The 18,165-nt window shown below is 39.7% G+C and overlaps 1 protein-coding gene across 3 annotated transcripts in view; it reads right to left on the bottom strand.

The window, feature by feature from the left end:
- MCF2L2 (MCF.2 cell line derived transforming sequence-like 2) overlaps positions 1-18,165 on the bottom strand; it is a 149,879-nt gene that overhangs the window by 75,240 nt on the left and 56,474 nt on the right. For all 3 annotated transcript variants that reach the window (XM_066193520.1, XM_066193522.1, XM_066193521.1), the window contains exons 7-15: positions 14,947-15,096; positions 13,808-13,932; positions 12,138-12,252; positions 11,360-11,479; positions 10,644-10,835; positions 10,104-10,295; positions 9,516-9,693; positions 1,746-1,849; positions 267-355 (exon numbers count right to left, since the gene is read on the bottom strand). In XM_066193520.1, coding sequence (XP_066049617.1) covers positions 267-355; positions 1,746-1,849; positions 9,516-9,693; positions 10,104-10,295; positions 10,644-10,835; positions 11,360-11,479; positions 12,138-12,252; positions 13,808-13,932; positions 14,947-15,096 — 1,265 coding nt within the window. The remainder of the gene's footprint in view (positions 1-266; positions 356-1,745; positions 1,850-9,515; positions 9,694-10,103; positions 10,296-10,643; positions 10,836-11,359; positions 11,480-12,137; positions 12,253-13,807; positions 13,933-14,946; positions 15,097-18,165) is intronic.

Below are 18,165 nucleotides of genomic sequence, written 5' to 3'. Positions count from 1 at the left end.
CTCTCACATCATGTAATTAATGCTTCTAAGAGAAAAAAACCTGTAAAAAAGCCCCAACCCAAACAAAAGAAAACTCTTACTTGCTTTTCCATCCGATAGACTCGGTATAAATGCATGGCTGTAAGCATTTCAGTGATTTCATTATTGCTAATGATTTATTAATCTTGGTGAAATTCAAAGAGGTTGTAGAGAAGGTACTACATAAATGCAGTAATTTGCATTCTAAGAAGAAGAAAATATATAGTGGCTGATATGTGCAGCCTTACCTCCTCCTTGTTGACAAGTTCTCATCACTTTCACTGGTCACTAGGACTCTGCTAGATCCTCCTTGACTGGCTTCATGCATCACTTCAATCTGAATGAGAAGGACATGTTAAAACTGAAAATACTTAATTGCTGATGTTTTCATTTAGACAACTTTAACTCTTTGAAAGAATAAAAACATGAGCCTACCTAACCTAGAAAGTCACTAGACAAGTTCAAATAATTGAATTCTAGATGTGCAGAAATATCTTCTATTCATGTTCTCCATCCTTGCTCAGTGTTGGCATGGAGGCATTCCTTACTCCAGGTAAAGTCATTATATTGTTGCACTGCAGAAGGTGAATTATCTCCTTGTGTAGATAATTACAGGCATAATAATCTGGTCCTTAGACTCTGGAATACTGTATTTTCATTTTCTGTCTGAAGCCAACCCAAGGACTTCACATTTTCAGAGTTCTTTGTAGAATGTCCTGTGGAGAAATCTGGGAATCCTCCATGTGCCTCTGAGAAGTGTCTGTGTCCCAGCAGCAGTGTTGGGTGAGACAGTGCTGAGCACAGGTACCTGTGCCCAGGCTGAAACAGAGCTTTTGCACAGCTCCAGTGTTTGTTTTGATGAACACTCACTCCTTTGTCCAGTCTTGCAGACTTGGATCATTTCAAGTGCTCTCCAGGCAAGTTTTAAGCAGACTTTTCCTTTTGCCTGCAGCTTTAAGAGCACCAAGCACTACTTGCTCTTACTCAAAAGCCAAACTCTCCAAATTCAGTTAAACAACCCATCTGCTGTGTTTGCTGTTAATCCAAGCCAATATCTAAATCGCAGCAGAATCCAAGTTCCTGAGCACTTTCATTTTAAAGGGCTGATTCTTACATTCTATATTGCTAAATTATTTAGCTAGTCGATGATAATGATGGAATCCAGTAATGAACTGTCCTCATCTGAACTATTATCAGAACAATGGGAGGAAAGGGAGGGGGGTAATTTGAAGTGCAATCTTGGGAAGTGGATTTAAAAATTAATGAATGGATGTTTTATAGAGCCTATACCATGTTGCTGCATGCACCTAACTACATGGGAGGGATGCAACTGATTATCTGCATTACTGATGAGATTAAAACTTTATTCTAAAGTCACTTTCTGTGGGTTTAGGCAGAGGGGAGACCACCTGTATGCTCCTGCTGATAACTGTGTTTTATTCTGTGCTTATTGCTGAAGTTGTGGGCTCTGCTGGCCATTTCAGAAAATGGACTGCATTTAATTTTTGCTTTCAGCTTTAGAAGAATAAAGATGAAATGTATGAGCAAGTCAGGGGTGTAGATAACAGACAAGCTGGGTTAAAATAGCTTGTCCTTATCAGAGAGTTAACTTAGAAATGCTCCATTTTTTTTTTTTAAATTCCAAGTATAGGTATGTAAAGCTATATTTTATGTGGTTTTGAGTGCTCTCACAATATGGGATGTCCCCAAATTACAGGTAATCCTACCTTAATTCCACCTTTTGTCTTCTTAATGCTTTTCTTTTTTGATAAGTCTACTTCAGAAACAGTCTTTGGAGGGCAGGAAATTTCTGTAGACCTCCTGTTGGTAGCTGAATGAGTAAAAAAAAAAAAGTAACATTAAAAAACATGTGCTAAAACCATCTTTAGGAAAGCACAGGTAAATGTTTGCCAGCTGTACCAATGTCAGTAATTGTCACTTGCATGGCGCTGCTTGTGTGGGTTCCCAGGAAATTTTGTTCCTGGTAATGGTTTGCTGATTGATGTTGGATTAAAGGATTGTTCCCTGTAAGGTTTCATTACATGAACAACTCTCGAAAGAGTAATCACAGGAGTTCAGGGTGGCACAATGACGGGTGTATAAGGACAGAATCTGAGGTTATTATTTCAGCACATGCCCTGTTCTGTCAGGTTTGGTGGCCCTTGCAGGCTCTGTGAAAGCCCCAGCTGACACTGAAGTGTCTAGGGCTAGTGGACAGCCATCCTTAACAACAAAACCACTGTGCTGAGCCTGCTGTCCAAAGCAAAGGGTTAGAGTGAACGATGAGAAGGGGAATCATACATTTAGCTTGAGTAGAAAATAATAACTGTTACAGCTTTATCTTTGTTTTAGATTGGTAATGAGTTCCCAGCACATGCAAGTACAAGGCCAACAGCATTCTCCCTTTTTCTTCATTGCTAAATTGACATAGGCAGCCATTGATGTCATGGGTGAAAACATGTATGAAAGCCAGATGAAATGCTGAAAGAATCTGGGTCAAGCAATAAAGAACAAAATTGAGGTTAAGTCCTTTTCTTTTTTATTCTGGCAAAACTTTCTAATTGAACAAGCACTTTTTCTAAGAATAAAAGCTGGTGTTTTCAAATGCATCTGGCAACATTTTGTTTAAGAGGTTTCACCAAGTTTAATTTTTTGAAGTGTTGTGAGTCTTGATAGTAATTAACTTTTTCTTTGGGAGAAGCTGAGGGATGCAGTAAAAAAGATGCAGACATCTTTGAATGAGGAGGATGTAGTATCACAGGTTTGATGTAAGAGAGGTCGGAATATTTTTTTAAAAAGAAATACTTTAACAAAGTTTTCAATGCCCTTGTCATTATGTTCTTCTTTTGAAGTAGTTTTTTAAAAGGCAAAAGAACTATTATCTCCTGGAGCTTTTTCCAACTATATCCTATTTATATCTTGAAAAATCCTCTTGAAGAAAATAGATCTAAGACTTGGCCACCGAGACACTGTTTCATAAACTTACCCACATCTGAATACCCTGGATATGCTGCCAGTGTCTAGTTGCCCTCTCTAAATCTGAGTTCAGGCCATTGGATTTCTCTACAATCTAATTCACTATTTTTATGGATATGTCATGGAATGAAAGGGAAGCAACAGAGATAACTTCAGAAAACATGAGGACTTTTGCTTAGAAGAGCATACTCAGCAATACCAAGTTGTTCGGCTTATTCATTAATCAGGAAATTTTGTAGCTCTAAGGGATGGTATGAAAACCCTTGCTGAAACAATCAGCAGAAAAGTGGAAATCAGTTACAACTTTGATGTATGGATCACAGCTTATAAACTCAGACAGCTCCAGGTGATCCAGGAAAGAGCAAAAGGCAGCTTAAATGAAAGATGACACATTCACAAGAAGCCAAACTGCAGGTGCTCCTTGATCCAGCAGCAAATTACTCAGATCAGTTCACAATCTAAGTCTTGGCTTCTTCAGTGTGACATATTTCAGAAAAGGAGAGAGGTACAAGATAAGAAAGCAGTCAAATTCAACTGAATTGATTCATATTGACACAGCGAACTTCCCTTTCCAATTTGACCCAGAAACAAACTGAAAACAGGAAACAAGCTGCTTTGGTTATGATTTGGAGAATTTTACAGTTACTGACTGGCCCATAGTCAGAGACTGCTACATCTCACTGCATTTAAGTAGTTTCTGGAGCAGTACAGAAAGAAACAACCCAAATATCTGTCAATTATTGTTGCACCAATTACTGTGGAACTGGAAATATAAGGGAAACTCCCTTACTCCCTTATAAAATTCAGAACAGTTGGCTGTTTCAAGGTCAGTACAGTATTGTCTTGCTGAAGAAGCTGAAAATTATAATGTTGAGCTGCCTACTGAAAGAATAAAGGCACAGAAACAAAGGAAAACTAGAAATGATCTAATGTCTGCATGGTTTCAAGGTTGTTTTCATCCTTATGTTTCACAGTACTCCCCTGGATGATACATAATGATGATTTCATTTTGAATTCATTAATATTTTAAATTGCTTGGTGCTGCTTTTGAAGCAAATATTGTCAGAGGGCATTGTAAAGCAGAGTTTGGGCCTGTCACTTTCATTCATCTGGAGCACCACTACGCTTTTCCAGTGGAGCTTTAGTACTGCTTACTGGTTCTTCACAAACAAGTTGCATGACAACACGGAATCACTGTTGTATTATTTAGCCTACAGCAAATGGTGAAGTAGGCTGTACTGTTCCTAAAGCTGCTAGAAAATGACAGGGACTCATGTGCTCTGTTTGCTTAACAGTCTCTCCACCCCTCTTAGACTGAAATCAATTCAGTGAGGAAAACTTGCTGTGGTGCTTGTAAGAAAAGGCTTTGGTTTCACCCATTTCCCTCCTGCTTGGAAGGACACAGACACCATCTCTCAGATGCTGTTCTCTTACAGGGGGGCTACATCCCCCACTGAGGGACAGACAGAACTGTGGGCAGCTCCCAGGTGCTCAGCTGGATTGGCTTACCTGGGTAAGTGGCCCTAAATTAGCTCCTGCTAGAGTAAGTGTAACTCATTAGCTAGCAAGAGACACAGGCCATAGTCAGGGGTTACCATAGACACTCAGCACCTGTAAAATATTCCAAGCCCCCCTCAGGTAAATACAACACTTTACATTCAAGTTTGGGGGAAATTCCTCCATCACATGTTTTCCCATATGTTTTCTGTATGGGTTTGTGCATTCTCACTAATCACCTACAGCAGAATCAAATTCCTTTGGCAAGGACAAGCATGGAAACAACTAGTCTGCTAAACTTTATTGGGGCTTGCTGTTCATGCTGTCCAACAGGAACATGAGTTTAAAGCTAATTAGTGGCTTAATTGCTGTTTTGAATACAGGTGATGACAAAATAGAATGTTTAGGCAACTAAAGAAACACCACAGCAGCTATGGTTTGTCACTTAATGGCTTAGGGCAGAAGGACTTTGCCAGTCATAGGCAATATAATTTGGACTTCTTCCCTCTAGCAAAATTTCTGTCAAGCCCCCTGAAAATCTGCTGATACAAGAATCATAGAGCAAGGTTCCTGGATGTGGAATATTCTTCTACAAGGAGACACTACTTGGTTTCCTCAGACTGGCGCAAGTGTAATAGCAGTCCCCGAACCGCAAAACTGAAAGTATCTTTTCCTGTTTTCAATTTCACTTATAGAAATATACTGAAGCATAGAAACTAGTGGTTTCTCAAACCATTCATGAAAGTCACATGCACCACCTCTTCTGAGTCAGCTAATCCTTCTGCAGCCTCACTTTCCCTGCACACATCCCCAGACTCTTGCATGGAATTCTTCCTTTATCCTCTGTCCAGATGTTATTAGTTAGTGAGTGTTATGCACTAGTGACTGTGAGGAATGCTGGACTGGATCCAATGAGCAGTTGTATACATTTAACTGAGATAGAACCAGCTTCAATTTTATTATTTAAAGAACTGAAAAGGCTCCAGCTGTGTTCCCCCCTTACGAATCTTGTGTTCCAAGATGGCCTTCTAAGATGCTTGTATGGTGAGTCATGGATTTTGTATGTGCAATGTGCTGTTAAACATGTTATTTGTTTAACAAGCTCACAGAAATTTTGACACCTCCGTCCCTATATTTCACATTTATGTTGCACGCAAAGAGCTCTCTAGGTGAATATGTCATAGCACTTTGTGCTGCCATGTGCCAACTCTTTCCAGAAAGGTAACTAAAATGAGATATTTTTCCTAACCATGGTCACTGAGATGGCCAAATCATGTTTTACTGAAATTTTACAAGAATGTGTGAGGCTGAAGGAAATAGCCTTTGGGAAAGTTTCATTTCAAAGACTAAGAGTTTGGGAGAACTACAAGCAAATTAAAATAGATAAATGCTAACTGCAGTAATTTCTAATAGTTTGTGTTATCCTTTACAGTTTTGTAGTTCATTTCATTGTGCCTGACAGACTTTGTGGTTTGATTTTGTGGACCTATTCCAATTCACTCCATGCTAGAAAGTTTTGCACAGAAAGGCAGAGAACAAATATGTAGTCAAATCATCAAAAATTATGCCTTCAGAAGTGAATCAGAGCAAAAATATTTCGCTATCAAGTGCCACTTCTTTCCTCCCAACAGACATAGGGACAAATTTAGCCATTAGCAGTATTCAAGCAGCTTCCATTGGGAGAAAACAGAGTTCTCCTTAAAATAAGCTGTCATATATGCTATTTAAATACTTTCAAGGCTCCTATCATAAAAAAACCAACCGAGTTTTCTGCCTTTTCAGGGTTGATCTGTGAATAATATTTAATCAAGTTCTCACTGCTAAAACATGTACCAAATACAGCTGGCACAGACTTTTCAGCACCACAGTAACTCCAGAACTAGGAACTTCAGTAATTTCAGTCTTGAACAGGCCTGTTCCTGCAAAATACAGAAGTTCACTTGAAAAACCAGAAGCATCGAGCAAAATTTGGATTAATCTAAAATTTTTCTTCAGAGTTTCCAGATCCATAGAAAAGCGTTGACTGAAGGAGAGTCAACTCTGAGCCGCCTTTCTGGATCTTACTAAGCTAAAAGATTGCTGAGAGTCACCAGAAACCATAAGGATGTGAACATGAAACTGTGACAGTCATTTCCCCAACAGAAACCTGCCCTTTCCCTCAGACATGGTATCAGCTGTGCCTGTGTGCAGAAAATCCATCTCTGCCTACAGATTTGTCCATGAAAAATGGAGAGTCTGACATTTATAATAATGGAGTATTTAATGTCTGAGCCTTCATATCTGTGAAGATTTTTCCATTAGCACCCTGAATTGGACTGAATTTTCCCTCCTGCTCCCTGTTAGGAAAATGGATAGTCAGCAAGGAAGAACAAAACAAAATCTATTCCGGAACAAATGTAACTTCTTTTCCTTTCACAGACCAACCACCCCAGTGCTGCCATGGTATTGTTACTCTGCTCCCTGGGGACAAAAGCCTTTCTTTCTGGTCTTCTATTTCTGTTTACCACATTTTATTGCCTTTTCTTGCCTTTGTATTTACACAGTCTAGGAACATGGTATTTTCCTGTTGTCATATTCTATTTTGCAAGCTTTTAGAAATATTCAGGTATGTCCTGGGTTACAAATGACAAATGAGTTACAAAACCTGTTTCGAGAAGGTGCTCTAAGCCTCTCTCAGGTTTCCAAGATGTTGCTTAATAAATTGTCCCCAGTGATGCCATGAATGTGAAGAAAGGACACAGAGGTAAGTCCAAAAGAGGGTAGCTTCAAGAAGAGCAGAATTTCACAGCCTCATTTTCAGCCTTGGAATAGGACTCAGTGTCCCTGTTTCTATTCTCAGACATGTTTCAGAGTCAGACTGTGAAACACCTTGGTTAATTCCTCGGTTTATCTGTGCTTCAGTTTTCTTTCTGAAAAAAAGAGGTTAAAATACTGACCAGTATTTGCCAAGTTCTTTGGCATTCTGAGGAATAGGGCACTCAGGAATTTCAAAGTATGATTCTTTGTAGCAGATGACTGAATAGCACCAAAATGATTCATAAAAAATATGGGAATATGCCTGTACTATTCATGGCTGTTAAAGTCACTGACTGTGAGTCTCTAGATGAGCTGTAGATACTCAGGCACTTCTGTTTCTTTGTACAGAGGTACTCTCAGCCAGTCACCTTCAAGAATCTGAATGAAATGGCAGAGTCTGCTTATCAATGTCTGAACAGGACTGGGTTGCACTTTACACCTCCTAACAACCAGAGGGGCATTTCAAAATAAATTTCACCTACCTATTGTTTTGCAACAGGACATTAAAGACTAAGCCTTGTCACACAGTTATCATATATTGGGTTTTATAACCATGAACTGCAATTCAAGGGACAGAGCAAGGGAGCATCTCATGACTTTCTTTGAAAGAGCTGTGGATAGTATGTGGATTGGGCTGTATGAACAAGAATCAACATTTAGAGCACTGTTATAAACTAGTGACTGTTCACTGTTCTATAAGGTTCTATCTATATCAACAATTTAATTTAAAAATCTGCAAATGTGCTAAAATGACGAGAAAGAAGTTCAAGAAACAGTTCAAGAGACTGCATGCATAAACAGAACGGCAAGATTAGCTTTTAGTGCAGTTTCACAGTAGGTGAAAGCCATCCTAAAACTGTGCTGCCACTGACAGGAACTAACTGGCTCTGACCTACTGACCCCATAACCCCATTTTCTGCTGCTTCCTTTGCTTCAGCACTAGTGGCTATGCAGTGAGCAATCTGATGAACTCTGACATTAGCACTGCTCGGAGCAGATGACTGGGCTGTGTCATCTCCAGAGCTCCCTGCATTTTTCTAATTCATGCAATGGAAAAAGAACTACTAGGATTTTGCAGTCTGTCTATTCAGTTTTCAAGGTAGATCACAACTCCAGCAAACTGACTGTCCACCCCAGTGCAAGAGGGGAGCACAGTGCTGGAGGATGTGTGTGTGGCAGAGCAGGACCTCTTCACAGGCATTGTGTTCTCAGCTTGCCTTAAACCAAAAGAGAATCTGAAACTTGAGGTAGGAACTGTTCATAAAAACCACAGCTAGCATGGTTTGGGGGAAAAAATGTACAGATGTCAAGCCAGCATGGGAATGGGAAGAAGATGATTTTCCTTTGGAAGAAAGGATGAATGTTGGGGAGCAGAGGAGAACAGGGACATTGGTGTGACTTTCTGCTGGTATGCCTAGAAAGCAAAACGGTCAGGCTACTGGCTATCTTCCTGTTGAGAAAGCAGTTTATTAAATGCTCTTCATGGAAATTAGAGGGTTTTTTTAAGGCTTTTTGCCAAAGGTTTCTCTTTTGAACAGCCCTAAAAGTTCCAAAGGGACAACCCCTTCTGTCCACCAAGCACGAAGTGGCTGGGCTCCAGGATACACTGTTTCAAATTAGCTCCACCCATGTTCCTTTCGGCAGAAAACAGCTATCTTGGTTAAATGCACAGGCTAACCTCAAATCAGGAACTTTCAGAAATTTCCAAAGGGAAGCAATGTTCAGCTTCTCCGATTAGCAGAGGACAAGTGAACTAACATCTAGGTAGAGAGGGAAAAGCAAACACTCCACAAATGAGTCAGTGTCTCTCACTAATAAACATTAATTTTTCAAATATCTGATTGAAACTTGAGGAATTATGACACTTGAAAGCCAAATATTCACATTACACTATCTCCAATGTAAAAGAGGTTCTCATGCTTACATTGCAGGCTTGCATTGAGTACCCTGGCTTGGGTATTTTAAAATTAGCAATACAAGACACACTGAGACATAGTATAGAAATGTGCTCTGTAGATTAGACATAGAAAGAGAAACCTGGTAGGTTTTTTTGATTCACCCTTGTTTGTGTGTTTGCAGTGAGAGATATTTCATATTCATTTTTAACTGGACCTACAAGGCTGGTACTGCACATCGAATTCAAGTGTTCAGTCTGATAATAAAAATCAAACATGACCATGTGGGACAAAACATTGGTGTGAGTCTGAAAGCAGCTGCTCATGGCCTACCTACTGCTGCTGGTCTGGTAATCTTTGGTGATGCTCGCTTTGGGGAAGATTCAGGATGAGGAGCAACAGGTTGTACTGGCCGGGTCTGTTTGGCTGCCAGCTTCTTCAGACTTACTTGCCTCTTGTCAAACATTTCTTGTACATCTTCGAGTTTTTGTACAATTCTTTGGGCATTGGCCTTGACAAAGAAAAGGCAAACAACAAATGGCTGTCAGGGCTGGACTGAGCGAGTGAAGAAAGGACTTGTATTACCAGACCCAGGCTAGAGCTGGAGATCACACAGTGACAGTTCTGAACATGCACAGTTCATTGCAGCCCTGCCCATGCATTCTGCCCAGATCACTGACCAAGACATGGTGACTCAAGAAGTGCTTCTAGCACTGCTCTGAAGAAAATGACGTACGTGTTGCATGACTACTCTTATAAGTAAAACTTACTGCCACAAATACTGACCTCTGTGCCCTTTTGGAATAGGGAAAGAGGCATGTTTTAGCAGACTCAAATATATAGCCCAGTACACTCTCATGGACAAAGCAATTGGAATTTTTTTACTTCTAAGTGAGCACATGCATATCTGAGGGGTTTTACCTTTATTTCAGGAGTGAGGATCATGTCAAACTGATTGTAGAACTCCTTCGGGTTGGAGAGCTGGTGCTCCTTAGCAGTTACCAAGAACTTCTCAATTTCCACGAGTGCAGTTTCAGCTCCCTCTTGTGACTGGCACTTGTCCACAGCTTGGGAAGCTAAGAGGTAGATTCCAGCTTCGCACCATTGGCTTGCCTTTAAAGAAAAGTGGCGGAAGGACTTGTCATCACTGACAGTCCAAATTGTCAGGTGTTGCTTTTACTATATGAAAACCAGATTTACCCCAACATGTCATTAAAGGGGATTAATGTTACTCATAGCATGCAGCCGTTCCTGCCCACAAGTCAGGTGGGGTCATCAACATATGCAGAACTGAACTTGCTGAACTAATGCAAAGCTCTAATATTTATACTAACATTTACTGAATGAAATGGAGAAAAACCAAACACAATTTTTTATCTTCATCATAATTACCTGAGCTTATAAAATCCTTCATTTTTAATAGAACTTTGCCAGAGCTGTTATCTGAGAAGGTTCACCTACCTTATCTAACTGCTTATGCAGCTCAAGAGACTTTCCCAAAATATCATACTTTTTCTTGGTCTCATTGGTAAAATCATCACAAATCCGCCTGAGTTCAACACACTTTGGTCTAATGGAGTCAACTGCATAATGGTTGTTTTGGATGAGCTGTTCTCCATGGAGAGCTAGAGACTGGGCCTTCTCCAAAGGTTCCTGTGAAATTAATGAGAAAAAGCCAAAGTTAGAATGACATGCATAATAAGGACAATCCATCTCTGTAACCCCTGCTGTAAACTGGGGGTAAAGATTTGGAACATTAATATAGCTGATATGACTTATTTTGTATTTACATTGAAGGCCAGCTTCAATGTCAGTGAGTACATTGAAACTCATGAGGTTCCATCTGAGCATCAGAAAGCACTTTTTTTGTTGTGAGGGTGACCAAACACTGGAACAGGTTGCCCGCTGAGGTTATACCCACTTCTTTATCACATACTGGGGACATTCATTATACAAGGTTTTTCCCTACTTTTTTTCCCTAGCTTTCCAAGTAATGAAATGGAACTACTGGGTCTGAAAAACCCTGGCTTCTGGAAATTAGGATCTGTGTTTTGCAATTTAAAGTAATGACATATGAGAAGAGAGTAAATCTGGACACAAAGAAAAAAAAATACAGTGACAAAGAAGTGTCTAGAATACCATGTCTACAGCAGCTAGAATACTAAATTGATGCAAACCTGTCCTTTCTCTTCCAGATGTTTCTGTTCCTTTAGGAGGTTCTCAACTCGAGTCACACTGTCTCCAATGTCAGCAAAACCTGCTTGTGTTTCCATGAGGTTATCCAATGTCAGTTTTACCTAAAAAACAGCAACAACAAAAACGTAAAACCAAAACAAAATAAACCCACACAGAACCCCATCACAAGATACTGATAAAAATTACAACAAACATTCACCTACGTCTTTGAGAAGAGTCTGCATCCCAAGTTTAGTCTTCAGTTTGTTCCAAAACAGAAAATCCAAGGAATAAATCAACAACCAACTATTCTTCAATGAGTTTCCCTGCTACTCAGTAATTTGGCCCACAGAGTTTTGACAACCTGTCACTCCAGAGTTTATATTACTCCAGAATCTGTATTACTCCAGTCTCTGGGCTGACAGTTGGGCTTTCTTAACCGTTTTCCCTTGACTCTGGTTGGATTGGCAACTTGCCATCACAGAAGAATCTATGTTTGATAACTTCACACCTAAATGCAAAATTATTTATCAAGATAAATTTACTTATTGGTGTTCCACATTTTGTCCTCACAGTCTGGCACTTTCCTCACTGTGCCTTATTCAAGTGTCGCAAGACATCTGAAAGCTGTCAAGACTTTAATTTTTGAATATTCAATTCCTATTTCACAATTAAGGTCTTCTGTCCCAACCTCCTTTTTGGACTGCCAGTATACTCTACATATGGGTAGAACTTGTCCTTATTTACCAGAGAAGCTAGACAGCATGAACAAAGAAATACCTCTCTAAAATCGTGTTCAAAGTGTCGAAGCTGCAGGCACTGTTCTAGTTTTAGATGATGCTTGGTCCAAAATTGATCAAAAGCCTTTTCTGTTTCATCCAACTGAGCCAACAACCTGATAAGAAATTATAATGAATAGAATGTACTTATTTCCTACAGTTCACTTCTTTTAAGTTACAGTAATAGATGGCAGAAAGCAGAGCAGGGAGATGGTGGGGAGCTCTACACTTAGGTAAGAGGGCTTTGTGTCAACTGTCCCTTAAACAAAACAGAATGAAATTTGCAGTAGGACAGACAGGAATGTGACAGATGAGTAACAACGACATGGATCTACTGTGGTAGTTACAGTCCTGCCTCCTGATGCACAAGAGTGTCTTGGAGCTGTTCCGTGTGCTGGCAGCCAAGGGCAGCAGTCACTCCCTAGCTTCCACCCAATGCTTCAAAGATAATTAATCCCCAACTGATGCAGATTGAATATGATGCAATTATTATTTTATGGAATGATTAAAGCAGAACTCTACAAATTGTTAATTTTTTTCACCCATCAGAAATAGGCAAGGGTTGAATAATTTTTTCCCAGTCCATTAAAAACAATAAATTAGAAGCTCATAATGACTCCCATGGACATTGTTTTACTTTGTGTAAGCGATGAAACATTTATTTGCAATTTATTAATCTCAAGGTGCCATATCCTTGGTAAAATATCTGACACCAGGCTAGTGAGTAATCCTCACAATTTCTCAGTGATCCATTAATTACAAAGTAGAACAGTTTTAAACAAGTAAAAAAAACCAAACAAACAAAAAGGAAGTGTTCTTTGAATAACTTGTATTTCAATAGATGGGCATTCTTTCGGCAGATAAAGGATCAGTGAGTGCTGAAATCATCAAGTTATCGGGGCAAATGCCAATAGCTCCCTTCTATTCTTCTCAAAAACAAATTTCTGTTTTCAGTCTGTCCCTGGAAAACTTTTTTGTAGTCAAAGCTAGTCATTGAATTCAAGATGAATTCACAAATTCCCTTAGGATGACTGTTCAAAGGATTTTAAAGTATTCAGTGAAAAATATCAGCTCAGCTTTACTTTTAGCACCTTTGTTCCCAGTGAATGCAGACATGCTGAAACCCTAGCATGGCATTTCTCTTTGCACTACATCACATGGCACAACAGAAACTTCCACATGGTGACTAAAAGCTTTATGGTAATAACTAGCATTGTAGGAAGGAAAAGGGAGTTCTCTGTGTGTGTGTCTGCAGCTGTGACACACAGGATGTTTCAGGTATCATCTTCATCTGTTCCTCCCCCAGCATTTCCACAGACACCCACAAGCACACCACCTGCTCATCCCACAGAGATTCACGTGCCACTTTCTAACCAGGCATAGAAGTTTGGAAGCCATAAATGTTACGGAGAAAATAAATCCCACATTAAATCTTCAGCCAGGTAGTTAGTGGTCTGACCAAAAATTACCAAGAAATGCAGGACTTGTTTGAACTTGCCTTGACAGTTTAATCAAGTAACCTCCTCTAAAACATTCCCTTCTCTGACTTACCTGTCCAATGAATCCTGACTAGGTGAACCAGTGGTAATTTATAACCTGCATATTTAAATTATATTTGCATCTCCTAGGAATAAATTAGCAAGTTGCACAAGGTAATCTAGCTCCACTGACCTTTCCACTGTGGCCACATTTTCCAGTTCATCTGGACTGAGTTTGCTGTTGGCACTTCGGGTGACTGGCTCCCGGATACACGTCAGTAAGGTGGCTCCCTGCTTCACTGCTAGCTTCAGCTCATCCTGAGGGGGAAAAAACAAGCCAAAACCCAAATTGCATGTTCTTCTAACATTCACATTTCCTAGGTGACAGTAGAGTAATGATAAAGGAGGATTCTTTCATAGGGATGAAATGCTTGAAACAAAATACAAATCCTTACCAAAGGTGATACGTTTTTCTAGCAAATGCAGAGACCTAAATCTTTTAACTTTGAATAGTAGATCTGTTTCTGAGAAAAGTAATAGAGTAATTTCTGAGCAAATTGCATATCTGACCAGGCCACTTGCAGAATAAATTATCCTACCACAAATTGAATGCATGCTGTAGATTGTGAGCTGAAAGACTGGGCTGAGACATTGCACTTCTTAATGGAATTTCCTCAAACAACATTGTGCCATGCTGAGCCACAGTACATGAGCTATGAGAAGTCATTTACAGAAGTGTCTTCCCAGCATGAAAGATGAGCAATAAAAAAGATAATGAGGCTCAAACATGAACTTGTCAGAAGCCAAATCCCCACACCACTGCACGCTTCTTCCATAAAAATTGTTCTTGTGCTAATATAGCTTAAGTAGTGTTTTTAATTTTGTGTTTAACCTAAGGCATTTGTTGACAGCAGTAATATTTACTTCTGATCCTTACTCTGCAAAGCTAAACTAGCCCCAACTTTTTTTAAACAAAACAACAGTCATCATCTAGTTAGATCATTCTGCCTATTCCTGACTATCCTCATAGATGTTCTCTGTTTCTGCTCCAATGTAAGTCCATCCTTTCTGATGAACTCATCAGGAGCCCATGCTATTCCAGATGTGATCCCATCGATCCTTTTCCCACACTGGAAGTGACACTTCCCCATTTTATCATTCTTGAAGCTGTAAAATGTGTTTTTCACAGGTGAATGGAATTGACCTCCTGAACCCTGGTGCCTGTCCTCCTCAGTGGTTTCCAGACAATGGACTGCCAAGTGATGGCAGAAAATTTTGTTAGAGCAGAACTCTTCTATTACACTGCTGGAGCCATCATGGGGCAACAATCACCTTCAGCTTGCTGTGGTGGTCGGTGTGTGAGGAGAGGAGCTCCTCTGTGCACTGCACATCGTTGGGAAGTTCAGTCTCTGCTAAGTCTGTTCCAAAGGCCTGTAGCATCTGTGCTGTTGTTTTTACTGTCATAGCAAAGTTTTCAATAGCCTAGAAAAGCAAAAGCATAAAGTCACAGATTGTTTATTAACCCTTAGCCCTTTAAGAGCACTCTGTGCTTTTGGCACACTGGGCTGCAAGTATTCCGTGCCTGTAAAGCTGTCATGTTGCCTTTTTTGGGGTGGATGTGCTAAAAGTTAGAAATGACACCATGTGTCACAAATGACCTTTTCACAGGTTCACACACTGTCACCTCCATGAGCCAACGGGGAACTCCCAGAGCTCAGCAAACATAATGAAACCACAGAGGACATCAGCTTCAAAGCCAGGCCTGGAACTTCAGATCCTCTGCCCATGCTTGCTGAGAAATTCTGCTGCATTTAAATTTTTAATTAAGGTTTTATTTAAGTTGAGAACACTACTAAAATATATAGGGCAAAGCCTTTATATTTATACAGTCATTGTACACTGAGCAGTAATCTGTCTTCTTCTGACTTCTGAATATATGCATCTCTATCTTGCCTCCCTGTATAAGATGCATTCTAGTCATTTCCTCCCATCTGTCCATGCTAGTACACAAATACAAGAACAAGTAACTACAAATACAGTTAAAATGCATAAATTCATCAGAACATTGCTGTTTCTTTATCACTTGGGTACACCAACGCAAAACTTGTCAGGATTCTGTTGTTTTAATGAAGAATGGGGAAGTGAGGAAGGCTGCAAAAAAAAAATAATGCCACCTTCTCAGAGCAGAATATAATGTTCAGACCTATGACGTGATTAAAACCTTTATATCTAGTAGCAAGTAACTGCAAGGGGTGTTTTGGGGGTGACTGTGTTGTTCTGTATAGCTCTTTTTTCTTTGTACTTTTTGATCTAAACCCCCACAGGTTTGAGTCAGTCAACAAGCACTAGGGATGCTCTTACACCCAATCAAACATTATGTAGTTGTTGCACATCACATTCCTTTCTCCAGCAATAATGGGAATTCATTGTTTGCAACCCTGACAGACAAATTTATGCTATGTGCTCAGTGAAAAACAAACTGGAGGTAGATCATCATTCAAAAGATGTAGAGAGAAATTAGCCCACATTTGTGATCTCAAACATGCCCCCCATGAAGCCATGCTAGCAGAGTTCACAGCTTTCTTCCCTCTTCCCCCATAAATTAATGTCTGCTTTCAACACAAGCAGTACAGACCCACATATGCTCTATCTTAGTGCTCAGCAGCTGTATCCTGCTGTTCTCAGCACTGAAACTACTGGATTAGAGTTGGCTGAAATGTCACACTTCTGACTGCAACACAGACACGGCTATCCATGACCAAAAGGCATTTAATGAAAGCCAAAAATTCACTCTGTGGGCAAAAAAGTCCATAGGCTCCTGGCAGCCAAGAGAGGAGAGCAGAAACAGTGAATGATGCAAGGAGGTTGCTGTGTCACTGCCATTTAGCCAGAGTTTAAAGCTTTTTCAGAAGAAAAGCACTAGCAGGACAAGATATGAGAACAGTGAGACAAGCAGCAAAGGGCATGAAGACCACAGCTCAGCAAGACTGGATGTCAGATTGTTTCAAGGTGCCATGGAAGCTGACACTTCCCTGATGGCAACCTCTTTTCCAGCAGATATTCCTTGGCTGACTGCACCATGAACTTGTCAGTGTTTCACTTAATAGCATGCTTGCCCCCACTCTCTCCTGCATATATGAGCAATACATTGTTTCATGTACCTAAATTACATCCATGGGTTGGTTTTTTTCAAGTCTCTGTGCTTGGTAAAATTTTTCCAACAAATTTAACCAAAACCTCTGGGGATTACATAGCCCTACTCCCTTAAATTCTTGGCTCATTTTTGTTTGCATATTTTACCAAACTATGTATTATTGCCTTATGTAAACCCTGTCACTAATAAATAGTACAACCTTTCTTGTAACTCTTTTTATCCCTCTTTATATTTTCAAACCTTTTGCTGTTTGAAAGGTCTTACAGATGATTCATTTCTTCACACTCCTCCTTCCTTCAAGGACAGTATCATATTTTTGATACTTTTGACATAAGCATTTTCACTCATCTCAACCCTAACCTCATTATACTCAACACAGTTATAAATGTAGAAAATAAATGTTAGATGAAATTCAGATTCTATGTTTGCATATTTAGAAGGCTGAAATATTTGGTGGTTCTCAAGGAGACTAAAATTTAATTTTATAATGACAGCAAAGCACAAAAAACCCAAAAACTATAGCAAGAAAGTGAAAAAAGTGATTTGATTTGGCTTAAATTACCTCTGAAAAGCTCTTTTTATGAGTTAGGTGTAATCTGCCCATCAGCAACAACAGACTCAAACACGGGGCTGCTCAGAACTTTGCAAAACTTGGAGGCTCACATTAGATGTGGACTCTAATATACCAATCTTGCAAGTAGATCCACAAAGAGAGATGCAACCATTGTATAAACTCTCTGTGAAATTACTTTTCCATGATCATGACCCAGCTTAGCCCATTTTTGCTTAGGAAGAATGAGACAATATTTTTTCTGCTAATGTGCCAGAGTTTGGATTCTGGTTTTTGTGAACTGTCATCTAAAGTGGGCACCATAATGAATTGCTTACATTGTTTTGAAGCAGACACTGAAATATATTAACCAGCCCAAAAAGGGAACAAACAATCTAACCTGTACAAGTTCCCTCAATAGAACAAAAAAGTCTTTCTGCCTTCCTAGTAACAACTGTTCTTCTGTTACCCAAAATAAGACCCAGCTGAAGTGCATGCTTGTATAGTATAGAAATGAAAAATAAAATACAGTGCCCTGAGTATTTTTATTCTCTTAAAAGCATGGACATAATAACTCAATAACGTGAGACTTTTGACCTTACTTCTGACCTTTGTAAAGTCATCAAAATGCTACAGCCTATTTTCAACTTCAGCTGAAGGCCTATGAATCCCATCAATTATTTAAAAGGCAAGAGCATGTGCCCACGGGCCTTGCTGAGTAAGAATACCAGGACACTGTTGGGCCCTGGGCCAGGGGTGCAGTGAGATACAACCACTGCTTCTATGACAAACTTCTGGGGAATTTGCTTTTCTCTGTCTGAGTCATGGATTTCCGCTTTCCCTGAGT

The sequence above is a fragment of the Chamaea fasciata genome, unplaced genomic scaffold, assembly GCF_029207755.1.
Source record: "Chamaea fasciata isolate MVZ Bird 193981 ecotype frontalis unplaced genomic scaffold, bChaFas1.0.hap1 SCAF_11, whole genome shotgun sequence".
Taxonomy (NCBI): domain Eukaryota; kingdom Metazoa; phylum Chordata; class Aves; order Passeriformes; family Sylviidae; genus Chamaea; species Chamaea fasciata.
The sequence above is the reverse complement of the archived record's forward strand: the minus strand, read 5'-3'. Positions and strand labels throughout refer to the sequence as shown.